The 18,222-nt window shown below is 45.0% G+C and overlaps 1 protein-coding gene across 7 annotated transcripts in view; it reads left to right on the top strand.

Moving 5' to 3' along the window:
• Positions 1-18,222, top strand: part of CHCHD6 (coiled-coil-helix-coiled-coil-helix domain containing 6) — a 172,236-nt gene that overhangs the window by 80,717 nt on the left and 73,297 nt on the right. For all 7 annotated transcript variants that reach the window (XM_039546036.1, XM_039546039.1, XM_039546038.1 and 4 more), the window contains one exon: positions 16,724-16,794. In XM_039546036.1, the coding sequence (XP_039401970.1) occupies positions 16,724-16,794 (71 nt within the window). The remainder of the gene's footprint in view (positions 1-16,723; positions 16,795-18,222) is intronic.

Genomic DNA, 18,222 nt, shown 5'->3' on the forward strand with positions numbered 1-18,222 from the left:
AGAAGAAGAATATACTTAAAAGCAGAAAGAATGTGGCTGTCAAACTGTGGAAAAGGAAATGATTTAAAAAAATATTCTTTGACTTTTCTCCTCCTCCTTACCATCTCTCTTCCCTCCACATGCCTTACCTGCCCTTTCCCTGCAGACTAGCAGGACTCTCTCCCCCAGAATAACCACCATTTATTTATTTATTTACTTACCACTGAAAGAATATTAGCCCATTTTGAAACACAACATTTAAAAACCAAAAAAGGAAAAACTAGTGATTCTTGAGCACAGAATAACTGGTTTATGGTGAGTCCCAACTACTGTCAATACAAGGTGCTCCCATTTGGCCTAGCAACTGCACCCAGTGTGTTCACCAAAGTGTTTCCAGTAGTAGCAGAGTAGTTCAGGCAAAGCATCGGCATCCTTCTTCCTGGATTTAGATGATTGGCTTCTCTTTGGCAGGACACACCAGGAAGATCTCATATCAACCTCATTGTTGCGTCAGCATCAGTCATCCCTAGGAGTTTGTGTGAACATGGAGAAATCTATGCTAATCCCGACGCAGACTAAAGAATTTATAGGAGCAACCTTAGGCCATGTCTGCACTACACAGTTAAGTTGACTTAAGCTACGTCAGTGATTATAAACTGCTGTAATTACATCGCTTGTGCATGTTCACACACTGCTCTTTGTGTCGGTGGAGCTTGTCCACAGTTGGTGCTCTAGCACCGACAGAGCAGTGGACCATGGGTAACTATGTCATTGTGCAAATTGCCACCTTCTCCCACTAAGAGTTCTGCAAATGGATAGTGGTGCAGCATAGGGGGCGGGATCACTTCCCCATGATGCAGTTTTTCTCCGTTCCATAATTCCAAGGGCTTCTGCTTGCATTTCGCACCATTTTTCAACTGCCCCTGTAAACTTTGTGCCCACCGTGTCTGCCTGGCAGCCTGGATCCTGCACTGCTCACCATTCTTGTGATAAGCGCTATCAGCACAACGCGGCTGATCCTGCAGTATTTTGTGAGTTGTGAATCTGAACAAGAATCCATGGTGCCTGCCCTGCTGTGTGCCATGGAAAGAAACAATTTGAGATTGTTTGTTTGTGTTCATGGAGTAGCTGCATACAGTGGATCATTGCTATTGGGTTCAGGAAACAAGTGCCGAGTGGTGGGATTGGATTGTGATGCAGGCATGAGATGACAAGCAGTGGCTTCAGAAGTTTCATATGCAGAAAGCCACCTTCCTTGAACTCTGTGTGGAACTCGCCCCTTCCCTTTGTCACAAGGACACCAAAATGAGAACTGCCGTCATGATGGAAAAGCATGTGGCGATCACCGTGTGGAAACTAGCAACTCCAAACTGCTACCTGTCAGTCACGAATCATCTTGGAGTTGGGAAGCCCACCATAGGGGTTGTGGTGATGCAAGTGTGCCGGGCTTTTAATCGCCTCCTGCTATGAAGGACTATGACTCTGGACAGTGTGCAGAAAATAGTGGATGGCTTGTGGCAGTGGCATTCACTAAACTGTGGCGGGGTGATAGGTGGCACGCATGTCATAATTTTGGCCCCAGACCATCTTGTGATGGAGTACATGAACATAAAGGGCTATGTCTCTATGGTATTGCAGGTGCTGGTGGATCATCAGTGTTAGGGAAGATGCATGACGCATGCATCTTCAGGAACACTGGCCTGTATATAAAGCTGCATGCAGGGACTTTCTTTCCAGACCAGAAGATTCCAGTAGGGGTTGTGGAAATGCCCATAGTGATCCTGGGAGACCCAGGCCCGCCCTACCCCTTATTCCCATGGCTCATGAAGCCATACACCAGAAACCTTGACAGCGGCAAGGAGTGCTTCAACAACAGGCTCAGCAGGTGCAGAATGACTGTAGAATGTGTGTTTGGCAGATTAAAGGGTCGCTGGCACTGCCTTTTTGGCAGGTTATACCTCAGTGAGGAAAATATTCCTGTGGTCATAGCAGCCTGCTGTGCTCTGCATAACATTTATGAAGCCAAGGAGGAAAAGTTTCCCCAGGGGTGGAGGGTAGAGGTGGATCGCCTGGCAGCTGATTTTGAGCAGCGAGACAACAGGGTTATAAGAGGGGCTCAACAGGCAGCTATTCAAATTTGGGAGACTTTGAAGCAGCATTTTGACAATGAGCCCCAGTAATGTCTTTCTGTAATGAGTTGTGCCAGGTATTGTTTACTTGCCACAATGAATGACTCCTGTAATGATTCCTGCCTGAGCATTAATTTAGTCTGCAAATGTGCTAGTTGCCACTGTGTATGAATTTCTGTTGCAACCATCCTGTGTAGGTCACAAATAAAGAATCACTGTCTTTGTAAGACTAAATTTTTATTAAACAGCAATACACAGATTAACATTTCTTACAAGGGACATGACAGTGAGCAGCACTCTCACAAGTGAGGATCTCATAGCTGTGTGTAAGTCCAGCTGTCATTATGGAAAATGTCCCTGCGGTGGAGTACAAGGGTTACTGTGATGGGCCAGGAATGTGTGGGGGAAGTTTTGGGAGAGCAACGAAGGCAGTTCTGTATGGGCTACAGGGGGAGCCGAGCACACACGTGTTCCCCCTGCAGCTCAATCAGGGACCTCAGCATCTCTGTTTGGTCCTCCATGAACTTTATTATCTGCTCCTGGCCCTGTATCATCCGCTGGCTATTCATTTCTAGTATTTTGATTGTGTCTCTCCATGCTTGCTATCGGCCTGATCTGACGGTTGCAGCACTTTACGAAATATGTCCTCCTTACTCCTCCTCGTTCACTACTTTATCTGATGGAGGCGTTCTGCTGGTGTGGAGCTGGCCCTCAAGGGCACATCTGCAGAAGCAAAAGAAACAATACACAGAGTCAATATTATGTGTGCACTCAATCTTGAATCATAAAGGTTACATACACCTCTTTCTCACTTTCCCATGGCAAGCATGCAGCGCAGCCAGGAGGAAGGTGCAAGACGGGACAAAGGGTCTGGGTGGGTTCAGAAGGGGATCAGTACAAGCGCCTAGATACGCTAATCTGAATACTGGCACCGTTTTCCACAGATGGGGGTGATCGAAGCTGATGCCTCACTACTGAGGGTAACCGAAGATGCAAGGATGCATCTCCTTCATGCGTGTGACTCCAGACCAGGTCTGTATGCTGCTTGCCTGTGTGCTGCTTTGGTTCCTCCAGAAGTAATTGCCGATTGGTGCGGCAAAGTTTCCTACAAAGGGGGAAGAAACAAAGCAGCTCTGCCAAGGAATCATCGGCAGAGGATTGCAGAGTATCTGCAGGAAAGTTTCCTAGAGATCTCTGAAGGATTCCCAGGAGATGTGTGCACATTAACAAACTTCTCCACAGGGCCCCCACTATGTAACTGCATAGGGTAATATGAAGCAGATACAAACAGCACCTGGCGGTGTTAATTTCCTCCCTTCTCCCACGTGCACCACAGAACAAAATAAAGGACACGTCTAGCTCATGTAACCATGCACTGTCAAAGCAAAATGAGAACTTACTGGAGCTCTCCTCTCCAGCTTCAGGGATGCCAGAGCCAGAACTGGCTAAACCACTCTGGAGTCAAAAAGAGGTCCTGGCTGCCACGCCACCAGACAAACCTGTTGCCTGTCTCGCATCCTTTTCCAACTCTACCTTCTCATTCACCACTTCGTCCTTGGGGTTGAATCGGCTGCCTCCAGTCCTGCCGAAGTATCCATGGGGCTCTTGGCGGTGGAGGTGGGGTTGCTGCCGAGGATGATGTGCAGCCCCTCATAGAAGCAGCATGTTTTTGGCATTGCATCAGACAGATAGTTGGCTTACTTTGCTTTCTGGTACGCCTGCCTCAGCTCCTTGATCTTAGCACAGCACTGCTGTGTGTCCCTTTTGTGCCCTTTCTCATCCATGCCACGAGCCATCTGCTTGTCAGTGTCAAAGTTCCTATGGCTGGATTGGAGCTGCAATTGCACAGCCTCCTCTCCCCACAGTCCCTACAGATCCAACAACTCTGGTGTGCTGCAGGTGGGAGCGCACTTGCTGCAGAAAGCCAGCATGGTCAGCTGGGAAGATGCGATGTGAGCTGTCCACCACGAGCAAATAGGAAGTGGAATTTCAAAAAACCCTGGGGCTTTAAAGGGGGAGAGGCATGTGCCCATGTACCTGGCTGAAGGGCAGCAGAGTAGAAACGGCTTACCAGAGCAGTTATGATGGGCATTGTGGGACCCCTCCTGGAGGCCACTTAAGGTGACATAAGCAAGCGCACTGTCTACACCAGTGGTTTTCAAACATCTTTTCTGGTGACCCAGTTGAAGAAAATTGTTGATGCCCGCGACCCAACGGAGCTGGGGATGAGAGGCTTGGGGTGTGGGAAGGGTCTCAAGGCTGGGGCAGAGGGTTGGGGTGTGGGGGTGAGGGCTGCAGCGTGGGGCTGGGAATGAGGAGTTCAGGGTGTGGGAGGGGGTTCTGGGGTGGGGCTGGGGATAGGGGGGTTGGGGCACGGGGTTGGGGCTCTGGGTTTGTGGGGGGACTCAGGGCTGGGGCATAGGGTTGGGGCTTCAGCTTTGGGGCAGGGCTCGGGGCACGGGTAAGGGATTGGGGCACGGGGTTGAGGGGGCACTTGGGGCTGGGGCAGGGGATTGGGGCTCCAGGGTGAGGGGGGGCTTACGTCTGGCAGCACTTGGTCAGTGATGCAGCTGGGGGGCAGAGGCAGGCTTCCTGCCTGTTGTGGCACCGTGGACTGTGCTGCGCCCCGGAAGCAGCCAGCAGCAGGTCTGACTCCTAAACCAGCAAGATGGTCATTACAGATACCTCCCTATTAGGCTGGGGAGCTCACATGGACAGTTACATGGTGCAGGGCACTTGAATGCCCTGAGAGACCAGAATGCACGTCAGTTTTCTGGAACTCTCAGCATGCTGAGAAGCTTGCAAAGCCTTTTTACCATTCATCCAGTTTTAGCATGTATTCAAGACAACGTTACAAGCCCCACATCTCAGGCATGGAAAGGAGACTTCATTCCCTCAACATTCAGTGAGCACTGACATTTTGTCTGCAGAGAACAAAACTGATCAGAAAGTCACCTAGACCGTTTGTTGCTGTAGCAGAATGAATTCTAGGTCAAGCTGTATACTCCCAGAAAGTCTCTAAGTGGATCTCTGGTAGGATCCTGCTCGACCAGTTGGCACAACTCCCTGCCCCACACAAAGTAAGGGCTCACTCTACAAGGGCACAGTGGGCCTCAGTGGCATCACTTCAACAGGTGGTACTCAACATTTTCAGGGCAGTTATGTGGAGTTCCTTCTGCATGTTCACGAGACATTATGCCTTGGTCTAAGACTCCTCTGCTGATGCATCCTTTGGAGCAGTTGTTCTACAAGCTGCTATACCACATGCATCCTCCTATCCTGCTCCTTTTTGAGCACTGCTTTTCAGTCACCTACAGGGGAATACACTGAGGGACAAGCATTCAGAGAAGAAGGGAAAGTTACATACCTTGTTGTAACCGGAATTCTCCAAGAGGCATAGTCCTTATGTGCATTCCACTATGTACCTCCTTCCTATCTGCTTTGGATTATGACTGGAATCGCAGTAGAGAAGGAACTAGAGTAGGCGGTCAGTCTGCACCACCCTTTACAACCTCAGTACGGAGCACAAGGAGAGCAGGGCTGCAGGTTCGGATCAATGGACACTGATTGCAAGAATTCTCCAGTCCCAGGCCCATGGAGCGCATGCGTATCCACAGTGGAATGCACATAGCAACCATGCATCTCCAACTCCCATCTACGCGACCAGGGAGAGGCGGTTGGCCAATGGAGACTCCTGCGACTGTGGGGTGGGGGGCCGGTTTCCCCTCGCCTGCTCACTCACGTCTCGAGCGGAGTTCCTCTGGCGGCTGCCCTCTCCGCCTTCGAGGAGCAGGGGCGCTGTCCGGGGGCCTGCTTCTTCTCTCTCGCTCCTTCTCACTTTCTTTTGACCTTTTTCCTGTCCCCTGTTGTGTTTGTGTTTGTGTCCCAGTTGGTGGGTTTCTTCTGAGGCTCTGCACTCTGGGGGCTGGGGGTTCTGGGTTAGCTGGCCTGGCGGGCGGGCTCGCCCCAAAAAACCCAATAGATCCAACTCCAGTTACAACACAGTAAATAACTTCCTTTGCCTTGGTGTAACCACTAGACCACTCCTTCTCTGCAGCTCCAGGCTCTGAATATGAGTGAGCACAGATTCAAAATACAAATATATTCAGAAATAGGGGAGGGAGGAAAAATGTGGTGGCAAATTAAATTGCTGCTTGTATAATTTTTTTTCTCTCCCAAGTTTGCTCTTAGTGTGGAAATATGTCTCATAAATATATAAATGCAAAGATGAGAATTGCTGCCAAAAACTGTCAAGTTTCTGGAACTTTCTGCCCTTGATTATTCACATTATAAACCACTCATCCTCTTCCCCCCTCCCCGCAACTAGTACAGTGCTCTGAACATATACACCCACCACTCAGTCATATCTGTGTGTATGGTTCATCGTCTGTGCCTTTGATGTGCTCTGTAACGCAGGCAGAGAGAGGTCTGAACGTCTTTCTAAAAACCTGACAGTTTGTGTGACAATCTGTCCACAAATCCACAGGCTTCCTGTCAACCAAATGAGCTTTTGAATATCAGAGGTTTTGGGAACAGCGCTTACAGCGTCGCCCATGCACTGAGGCGAAAGTACAACAGGCTTCATATGTAACCTGAAAGATGCTCTGCATTTTCCTTAATCATTTTGGGGACATCTCATCATTGCTTGTTGGCTGGTTCTCAGCCCTGCACATGTCAGGGTTATTTAGCAAAGCTTGATTTGCTGGGAACTGCATGCATAGTAATTTGCAGTTGGAGGGGAAAAACCTGAAGGGGGAAAAAAAGGAAAATTGTAGGCCAGACTGTTCTCCACCCCTCCTTCCCCCCACAACAAAAACAGGTAATTTTATTTTTTTTCCGTGGGGTTTTCTGTGTCCATGTTGGTGCACTGACATGACCCACCTTCTTCTGTTCTCCTTCCCCTCTGCATATACCTCCTGTCTGTAAGTCCCCACCCTCCATTCTGGGCACTGAATGCCTCTTAGAACCCAGTCAGCTGCATTCTTTGACTACCTGTTGTGCAAAAGTTTAGGATTGAGAATGTATCCAGGTCTCTTGTATGGAGGGGCAAAGGTTGCTTACTAGGCCAGTCTCCTGCAGTTCCTAAATAAGATTTAGTGTGGCAGGGGCATTTGTGGTGAGAAACCCCAGACTTTTATCTACAGCAGTCTTGGTAGGAGGAGGGGACTTTGGTGTTCAGAAACCCTTGATGGAGGCTTCTGCCAAATACTAGCCTTTGGACAGTCATTACAGTCTTTTAAACAAATCAAATGCCCCTCTAATGCAGAGGGGTTTGGCGGTGGAATGTATTTAATAATATCCCCCTTTTAATATGCTGCAGTTACCTGAAGACTGTTAGGTTTATTGATGAAGTGCTGGTCATTATCTTGATTGAAGCTTTTGGTTATGCAGACTAGTACCCCTGTCCCCCTCACAAGCCACTTGCTGCTTACCCCACTCTTAATATAGTTACTGTGTGCTTGTTAGAGTTGTAAGGAGCAGTCTGCGCTGAGACCTTTCTGCTTTTGTAACCCTGATCTGTTGGTGGGATCCATGTGTTGCTGTGTGGCTGGCAGTGCTGCCAGGCTACCCAGGTAGAGGCATTGAGCAGAAACTGTCATGCCCTGAAACCTTTTGGGTGCTTTTTTATCTGTACAGTACAATCAGGTTGAAATGTTCTGTAAAGCAGATGCTGAAAAACCTTGGTGCTTAATCAATGCTGGTGAGGCCTGTTTACCTGCAGTTGTCAGGTATAATTGATTATGGCATTTACTGTGAATTCCTCACCTAGGACTTCTGACTCCTATATTGGACTTTAAACTAGAAAGAGAGTGTGTGAGGATATTCTTCCAAGGCATTTTAAATGGGATTCTGAGGCTTTTGCATTGCCCGATGCTGTCCTTGTCAGAGAGTCTTTGTTGCCTGCTGGCATTTTATGGCCTTTCTCCGTGAAGCTGATTTTGCTTTTCTGTATTTAAAGCACCACTGATGTTTCACAGCAAATTTTGCAGGCTATCTACTTTAATTCAGTCCTGTTTCTACATAACATGATAGATTTTCCGCATTTTGGTTCCCTTTATTATTGCTAGGGTTATTCATTCTTTGAGTTTTTGTTTGTCTACTGTTTCTCTTTCCAACCGGAAGCTATTGGCCTCATAACCACATGTGAGGATTGAGCTGCTGGGACACTGACCTCTAAAGAACTATTAAGACCTGTTTCCATGAAAGTGGGGGGTGGGGAGAGAAATAGAATTCAGGTTTTTTTATATCAAGTTTTTAAAACTCAGACTTTTGTTCATATTTTCAATGAGATATAATGGCTTTCTAAAGGAAGAGTTGCTGAATTTGGACTTCTGAGGGGCACGTATTGAGACATTTGGCCCTGTGCACAAAGCAGGATGTGTATTTATACAAATAAAGCTTTTAACTAGTGTATCCTCTCTGGAATCCTCTTGCTGAAGGCACCCTGGTTCCTGAATGTGACCCCAGCATTATCGAAGCCCAGTGTTAGACTGTAAGTGTGTTCTTCATCTGATACAATAGCCTGCGTACTGGACTGGGAACTAGGAAGTCCTGAGATCTAATCTTGTTTCTGATGCATGCCCTTCTGTGGTTTACGACAAGTCATGTAACCACTCAGTGTCTCGTTTTCATCACCTGCAAAATGGAGCTAGTCAGTCATCTCCCTCACGGGGGGGCATTGTGAGAGCTGGTATTGGTAAAGCAGTTTGGATATGAAAAGCTTTCTATAGCTGTTAAGTATTATCTTGCTTTCACCCATGGGTAGAGTTGCAGCAGATTTATTCAAACAGAAATAGGCACCTGCCACTGACTAGTTTAATTTCCCCTTTGCTAGTATTGCAGATGTAGCTCTTCTCCTTGATTCTGCAGTGAATCCTAGTCTAGCATTTATGATCTCACAGCCTGTTGCCAAGGGAATGAATTGGGTGTCACAGATTCAGCACTCTGACTTCACTGCAGGCTCCAGTAGGAGTGGATGAGCCCACGCTTGAACAGCAAATACCAGAGCTTCATTTAGAAGCTGCCTTTGGATAGTAACTGCACTTCCCCCATTATTCCCTGTATCTTCCCCGTGCTAAACCTAGGAGAAAGGAAGTAAATTCTCATAAAAGATGCCCTTCAGTTTAATCCATTACTCCCAGGAGCCACATGTAGCATGCTTTATATGTTCATTTTTCCATTTGCAAAGAGTGCCTGTTCATTATCCTTCATGTACATTTACACGTAGCAACAGTGGAAAACCTCAGCTGTGTGTATTTGCTGGACAAACTCAGCTCTTTCAGACCAAAGCACAAGTATATGTTGGAAGCAATTCCAAAGGGTCATCATCCAAAAAGAAGAATTCATCTATCTGCTATCTGCTTACAAGATTTATGAGAGTGGGAAAAAAAAAAATCAAATCACCAGGTTCCAATCTATAGGGATTTTTAGAGATGAGAACCCCTAGTTACAGTTTACAGTGCTAGAGAGGCTATCTGAGCTGAGCACAGGTCAAATGTCTCCATAGGGAGACATTTGCAGTCTTGAGCACTCTCTAAACCAGATGTTCTCAAACTTTTCTTTGTTGATGGACCCCTTTTCAAATGCAGTATTAGTCACTGACCCGCAACTGAGAAACTGATTGACAGAAGTATGTGTACACTTCATATAAATATGTTCTGTTTGTAATCTTTTAAGAGAGTGTCATAACTATAAAGGGAAGGGTAACAACCCTCCTGTATACAATACTATAAAATCCCTCCTGGACAGAGACACACAAATCTTTTACCTTTAAAAAAGAAAAAAAGCTCAGAGTAAACTGGCTAACACCCTGACCCAAAAGGGAAAAAAGGGGATAAGATACTTTCAAATCTGGGGGGGGGCGTTTTTTGTTTGTGCTCTTTGTTTGGTGTGGTCACTCTTGGGACTCTAGCGGGACCATCAGCCATGTTCTTTCAAATCTTTCTGAACAACATCTCTCTCTCATATTTCTTGAGTTTATCTTTTGTTTTTTCAACTTGTGAATTTTTACTTGCTAGAGAAAGTTTATCCTGTTTTGTTGTAACTTTTTGAACTAAGGGAGAGGGGGGGTCTGGGCTCTTGAATCTGGATTACCCTGAGTTATTTTTTTTGAGAGATTTTTTTTTTTTTTTTTTTTAATAAAATCCTTCTTTTAAGAACCTGATTTTTTTCCATTGTCCAAAGAAGAGGGGTTTGTTTCTTTGAATTTTGTAACCAATTGGTTTATTATTTTATTCTCAAGCCTCCAGGGGGGGGGGGGGGGGGGGGGGAGGGGGGGGGGGGAAGGGGAAGGGGAACCCCCTGTTTCTTCCCTGTTTCTTGTTAAATCACTGGGTCAGCCATGCGGGTCCTCACATCTGTACCCTAGAGTTCAGAGTGGGGGAGGAACCCTGACAGAGAATATAAGAGTACTTACAGATATCAGTCAGATGGGTGTTCCTGCTTCTGACTGCAGAGTGTATCCATCCTTGTGTGATGCAGAGCCAACGTGGGTGTGTGGGGGTGTGTGTGTGTGTGTGTGTGCTACGTGAGACCATCAGATTTCTGCCTTCCATTTGACCCTCCTCCCTGAAGTGCTGATGTAGCAGGGCAGAGCAGTGGTGTGCCTCCTTGGCTAGCTGTACCTGCTCATGGAGTGAATGGCTGTGAGGCAACCCCTTCTGATGGCAGGGAGAGATCTCTCTTCTGCAGTGATGCTGCAATTTTTGGTTGCACGCCCTCCAACCCAGACAGGCAGGTGGCCAAATGAGGTTAGTTGGGAGTGGAGGTGGCGCTCTCTCCCTGAAACCCAACTCGCAGGGCTGGCCTGAGCCACCTGTCACCGCTCGCCCACCTGAATATTCCTCTGTGCCCCCCTCGTTTGAAAACCTCTGGCACTCCCTCCCCGAGACCCGTGGCGTTGTCTTCCCCTCCCCCTAACATTTCTCCACACCCCTACTTTGAAAACCTCAGGCACTCCCTCCCCGAGCCCTGCCATGCAAGGCCGGCCCGAGCAGCCTGGTGTCACCGCTCACCCACCCGAATGTTCCTCTGTGCCCCCCTCATTTGAAAAGCTCTGGCACTCCCTCCCTGAGCCCCATGGAATTGTCTTCCCCTCCCGCAAACATTCCTCCCCACTCCTAGTTTGAAAACCTCTGGCGCTCCCTCCCCGAGCTCCGCTGTGTGTTGCTGTCCCCCTCGAACATTTCTCTGCATCACCAGGGGATGCAAAGGAACATACCGGGGGAGAGTGGTGATGCCAGGCAGCTCAGGCTGGCTTCATACAGTGGCACATGGGGAGGGAGCACCCCCTGACTCACCTCAGCGGGCCACCCAGCAGATGTGCAAACCCCCTCTTAAGGACCCCCTGCGGTCAATGGACCCCAGTTTGAAACTGCTCCTCTAAACATCTGTAGCAGCTGCTTCATGAGCTCTGTGTGCAAATGACAGAAGGCAGCAGACATGCACTTTCTCATGAGTGTTATGTGAGTCTTAATCTCTGACTTTAGTGGCATTGGGAAGCAGGGGTTTAAAATCTTTTGTAGACACTTGTGACGGAGGTGGTAAAGTCTCCCTTGTCTTGCCCCTTCTCCTCGCCTTTCATTTTGTATTTATCCTCCTATGGACTAGAGCATATTCCTCCCTTTTAGCGGACATGGGAGACACCCATTCCTGTCAGCTTCTTTAGGGCCACATATTAGAAAGTTTGTTGAATGCTGCAGAGTGCACACAGACAGGGTGATGGTGATTGGGGGTTGGGGGGCAAGATATGTGATGCATCTGTCAGGTGTTAGGCAGATTTCACCATCTAATCCCGCAGCTGTCGTCTGCAGCATTTGTCAAGGCCTCCAATGGCCTGCTCTGTTTCATCAGAAGTATCGCTAGCATTCATCTAGGCTGGCAACATTTCAACAGACATTAATCCTCTTTGTATCTTTAAGCACTATGACCACTGACAAGATTCTATACACCAAGGTGTCAAAATACCTCAAGATAGCTTTGGTATCTGTTGTCTTTTTATATCCAAAGAGCCTCTGATCCACTGACCCAGTTCTTAACCTGATGGATAAATCTGTGTTCTGGTGTTAGAGCTTTTTGTTGCTGCTGCTGCTTAAGGTTAGCACAGCATTTAAAATCTGATTAGTTTCAGGTTTTTCTCACTTCACTCGCGTTCTTGTCAAGTGTTTCACATATCATAGTGAACAATGCACATTCTACTGAGGTGGTATATAATGGACTTCAATGTAAGGGCAAAACTGAGCTGGCAGGGTTTTTCTCATGACACTTCAGCTATTTCTATTTCTGAAATAAACCAAGAAGTGCTTTCCTTGCTATATTTTGAATTTTCCGCTTTCTCTCTTGGAAGAAACCAGACAGTGCAGAAGAATATGAAAACATACTGGAGCCTGTGTGTATGTGGGGAATTAACCAAAATTTATTTTGAACCTCAGTTTTAGTGGGGAAGAGAAGTTTTTATTTCAAGACACTTGTCTGTGTATGAAAGAGAGATCTGAGACTATATTTTCATATTCTCACCATCAACCCATTACTTACCAGAAGAGGTAAACCCTTTGAATTTGCTCTGCATCGGTGCCGCTTGTTCACACTCTAAAGACAGAATCCCAAAATTGCCAACCCCAAACATCAAAAATCATGAGTCAGGCCCCCAAAACTCACTTGATTTAGATAAAAATAATACATTTCAGATTCTTTTCCTTTAAGCCTTTTGGGTTCATGTGGGGCACAGTATCAAACTTTATTTTCTGCACCATAAGGGCTGGAAATTTAGAATATTTTTTTTTAATGGCAGCTCAAATTCTCATGTAGCCACTTGTCACCAGGAGCTGGGGCTTTAAAAAAAAAAATTAAATATCATGAGAGTTGGCAACACTGTGAGTGTGGGACATTTTCTGAGCATATTTTTTATACAGGCTTGCAACTGAATCTCCTTTTCTAATTTAGGGTTCTTTACGCCATATATGGCCAATAGTCTCTGTTGGAGCTGAGCAATGCCACAGCCAGGCCCAGCTTCAGACACCAACAGTATCTGTGGTTATGGGTGACCTGACGAAGTTGTCACCTAGTGTAATGTGGGTAAGATGGTTCTGCATTTTCACATGGCTGCCTGTTCTGAGCTTTCAGGCCGGTTAGAAAGTCCTGGGTTAATATTAGCCACTGGAATGTTCTGTCACAGTGTGGTGGTGCACAGGATCACACTGGGAGGATTCAAACTATGACAAGAGGCAGCACATTTTGCAGATGTAGATTGAATGTGAGGAACTCTCAAAACTACTCTCACTGGGGGAAAAAGCCCCAAAACTGTAGAACCATCTCTGCTCAGTGCTCAGATTGAGAGGCATTTGTGTGGAATTTGTTCTTATTAAATGATTTGGAGAACTGGTCTGAAATTCAATAAAGAGCAGTGCAAAGTTCTACACTGAGGAAGAAAAGAGTTAGCTACAAAATGGGGAATAACTGGCTAGGCAGTAGTACTCCTGAAAAGGCTCTGGGGGTAATAGTGGATCAATGAATTAGTCAACAATGTGATGCAATTGCAAAAATGCCTAATATCATTCTGGATATATTACATACAACACTCCTATACTAGTTGCCATGTTCTACTCAGCACTGGTGAGGCCTCAGCTGGAGTACTGGGTCCAGTTTTGAATGCCACCCTTTAAGAAAATGTGGACAAATTGTTCTCCCTCTGGACTCTCTCCAACAAAAATGATCAAAGGTTTAGAATACAGATGCTCCCCGGGTTACTCATACCCAACTTACGGAAATCCGCACTTGTGGAAAAAATTCCGTAAGCTTATTTATTTATTTATTTTGTGTGCGTAATTGTTGGAGATACGTTCCCGACTTACCCAAAATTTGACTTACGCAAGGCGTTCCACAAGAATGCTTGCATAAGTCAGGGAGCATCTCTAGCTAACTTACGTGGAAAGGTTATAACTCTGATCGTATTCACTCTTGAGAAAAGAAGTGAGGGGGAGACCTGATAAATCTTGACATATGTTAAGGACTGTTATAAAGAGGATAGTGACCAATTGTTCTCCATGTGCACTAAAGGTGAGACAAGAAATAATGGATTTAATCTTCAGCAAGGGAGATTTAAGTTAGATATTAGGGGAAACTTTCCAACTATAAGGATAATTAAACTCTGGAATAGGCTTCCTAGGGAGGTTAATCTGAAGCAAGGACAGAAGTGAATGAGCAGCCCCCTTGTTCTGCTCCCCCATCTGGCTCAGGGTAGGACTGAAGTGAATGAGAAACCCCCAAAGAGGAAGAGTCCCAAAGGGATGGGGAAATCTTTTTAACACTTCTAGTTGCTGAGCAAGCCCAGGTTTGAATGGCTAATCTGGAACTTTTCCTTCTTTTGGAAGCACTTAACAATATTGATTCATAACACTGGAAGCAGTAAGTCTTCCCAAAATGAAAAACAGAGGAGTAACCCAAAAGCAAACCAAAGAGGAATCTAGATTGGTGGGAAAGGGGGTTAATGGAATCCGTGCTTAGATTTCCTACCTCTCCTTTTGAATTTGGCATTTTAAATTCCTTTCTGCGCCTCCTACGCCCCCCACCTCCCATTATAATCCCCAATGACACCCACATCAGACTTGCCAGGCTGTCTGACATGTGGTCTGGCAGGGTTGTCGTCTTTCCCTCCCCCCGATCACTGAGGTTGAGGTGTCCTTCCCCATCAGCATTCTCATTTGCCTGCCTCCCAGCCAAGTTGAGAGGCAGAGTGATGTCTTACTGGTTCCATGCCTCAGTGTTTCTGTCCATGCTTGAGGATCCCACCCAATGTTGCCCAGGGGCTCAGGCAGGAGCTTGATGCAGCAGTGGCATCATCAGTATTTCTACTACCTCTGTCACAATAAAATCATTGGGCTGAACTCTCTCATAAACCACACAAAGGCCCTTGCGCAAGTGCTTTAATTCTACAGTCCTACCAGCAAACAACTCTGTTTGCTGCTTTTTCCTTCCTTAGGTGGGTTAAATGCCAACTTCATGCTGGGCCTCACATACAACATATTTGTTCCTGTTTTCCTTGCCTGCTGCTGTTTCATTGCAAATTGCTGCTGGCTAATGGTGTCTGATGGCATTACTTCCTATGGCTGGAAAAATGCTTAATTTTCCTACCTTCCTTTCTCTCTCTCTCTCTCTCTCTCGCTTTCTCTCGTTTTGATCTCACAAATCCAGACCCTTTGAGAAATCAGGTGGTATGAAATATGAAAATTGCTTGGGAAGTAATTGGAGAAACAGTGAGATTTATGAAACTCATGGAGAATAACACTCATACCCTACGTTTTCACATTATTTCATTTTTAATGGCACATTTAATTAATTGGCACATAGGTCTTTTGTAGGTTCATCTGTGAATAAGCAACAGCAGGGAGCTGGAAGTCATTGGATCTGTTTACAGGGCAGAGAAAAAGGCTCCATTAAAATTTGAACTTTTGTTATTGAAAGAAGTAAAAAGGATTTTGCAGCACAGAAGTTTGACTATTATGTAACAAATAAGCAAACAAAGACATTCATGACTGCTCGCTGGCAAAATTCATTTTGGATTGATTACTGATCCATGATTTGTCAGGTCTAAGAGCGATTATGAGGTCAGAATTTGTGAAACAAATTCCTTCCTGTGGTTTGTGTTACATAAATGCAGATATGTATAGAAATGACAAATACCTTTCAACTGAGCACGTCATAAACCTTTCCATTAGCTAGAAGTCTCAAGACTTCTGTGGACTAGGCAGGTGTTATCCCCCCACTTTACAGAAGGGAAACTGAGACACATAGATAGATGGTGACTTGCCCTATTCCCTTTTCTAACCACTAAACAATGCTTGCAGTCTCTTGACGTGGAGGGCCAGAGTTGCAATCACTGGAGAAAAAGTTGGGAGGAAGAGAACTAGGTTTAATATAAAATGACAAAAATCAGGAGACGGGTAAGAGAGCAGCAAGGATGGGCCCTAAGGTGAATTTCAGTCTTTACCCCCAAGACTATTTTTCTCTCATCTCTTCATTTATTTTAAAAAGTGGTTGGTTCTTATATAAGTTTGCATCTACTCTTTCAGATTGACTCAAGTCTGATACTCTTCGCTATACTGTTAAAGAGGAAACATGGTAGCTAGTCTACAAATGGCTCAAGGAATTTTCCTTAAAAAGCAAGTTACATGGACAGTGGGGTTGAAATATAATAATTCTCTTGTTAGGCTAACTGTGTTAGCAGCTAGCTTTGACACTTGCAAGTCAGTAACCTACAGGCTCCCCACAGCAATTAAAAAAAACAAAACAAACCCCAACAGCATTGGAAACTCCTGTTGGAAAAGAAGTTTAGATGAAATAACACAAGCTGAGCATTGGCCAGAAGGCCTACCCCTCCCCACATGAGGTGTCTTCATCAGTGTGACTCAAGATTGTTGCCTTGATGTGATCTGTTGAGAAGTGCATATGTTCTTTCATATTCATATTTTATATTGGTGGAGCCTAAGTTGTTTTGTAGCAGAATATGATGCCTGCTGGGTGAGAAATGAATGTTGTTTATTATAGAAGACAATTACATCACAGGGTAGGGTACAAAAAAGCACAGTCTTGAGTGATGAGCAATATTTGCTTTGTTTCAGAATGCTGAAATCTACAAGCTGACATCAGAGCAATTCCATGAGGCAGCCACTGGTGCAGAGAACCACATAAAGTAAGAAGTCATTTTGGTTCTTTTCAACAGTTTTGTTTGTATTTATAATACTCTGTGTGCATAGCCCCTGGATATTTACATAAATGAAGTGTGATGTTACCTCAGATTAAGTATTTAGAGACCCGAGCCGTTGTAAACTCTCTTTCTCTTTGTGCTAACTTTAAGGGAGAAAGTTGAGGTCAAAGTGTAGAATTTCTTTGAAAATAAAAATAGAAGGAGATGAGGATGGGGTCTAGAAAACACAAATTGGATTAGAATGTTTTCAAGGCTTTTAGAATAGCAGTGAAAAGTATTTTTGGTTTACATTTAAACTGTCTGCCACAGTGTTTGCAACCCAGACATTCCTGTTCTTGTGCACTAGCCCAGCAAAGTGAAACTTTTTTTCCCCCATTGTCCAGGCAAGAGAAATGTAAAAAGTAAATAGCATAAATGATGACACCTAAATAACACTAAAATCTGTTTTAATGATCATGTGTGTTTATAGTGACACAGATGAAATGTATTTTCTGAAATATGGTTTTTATCTTGGCTCGGAGTCCTTTAATATTGTGTCTATTCTTTTTGCCACTATAGTGCATTTCATGTCTAAATTCATCCATTTTTGTGTGCCAGTAGCCTTTTCCAACTCATTGTTCCACATGTACTAACAGCTGTCTAAGAAAAAATATAAGTTTATGAGAATTTTTTACTATTCATGAGTCCAGAGAAATTATACTGTTAAGAGCAGCAATTGTACAAACAGTTGGCCAACTGGAGTAACAACATATGCAGTCCAGTTGGATCAGGTCCAGACTGCATGATATTTAACTACATAAATAGATTATACAGGTGTATGTAAGTGGGGCACACAGCACATTATATTGCATTTATTTTTTTTTATTATGACTGGCTGCCAAATCATCACATAACTTGTTATAATTCTGCACTGGTGCTTGGACAGTTTGGTTGTTGCAAAAGCTCACATGCAGTGTACTTATAAAATCAAGGTGCTGATACATCCCAGACATTTTCAGAGAACTCTCCTTAGTATAATTTAAATTGTTATTAAAATAAATTTTAAAAATTGTAGATGTGGTAATCAAGACCTGACAGTCTTTTCTTTAGCCCCCTTGGAGCAGAGAGAAGATATTTTATCTGAGTGTGCTTCCAGAATTGTGTAGCCAGTTGGTGAGAATACGTACAACAAGGATATGTAACATAAATAATGAATTCTTAGAGGAGATTAAGACCCCAGGTTATATCCTGTATTTGTTGTTATAGGCTGTGTCAAACCTGTTTTTAGGACAGCCTTCAGTTGGATTCCCTTGAGGTTTATTTGACCTCCCCTGTTCCTTGCAAGATGAAGACCTGCAGCATATGTTACCATCTGGTAATGCAGCCATTCCTCAAAATGGTAAACAGTTGAGATCAGTACAAAAGTTAATGATT

Source organism: Mauremys reevesii, linkage group 7 (assembly GCF_016161935.1).
Source record: "Mauremys reevesii isolate NIE-2019 linkage group 7, ASM1616193v1, whole genome shotgun sequence".
Lineage (NCBI taxonomy): Eukaryota > Metazoa > Chordata > Testudines > Geoemydidae > Mauremys > Mauremys reevesii.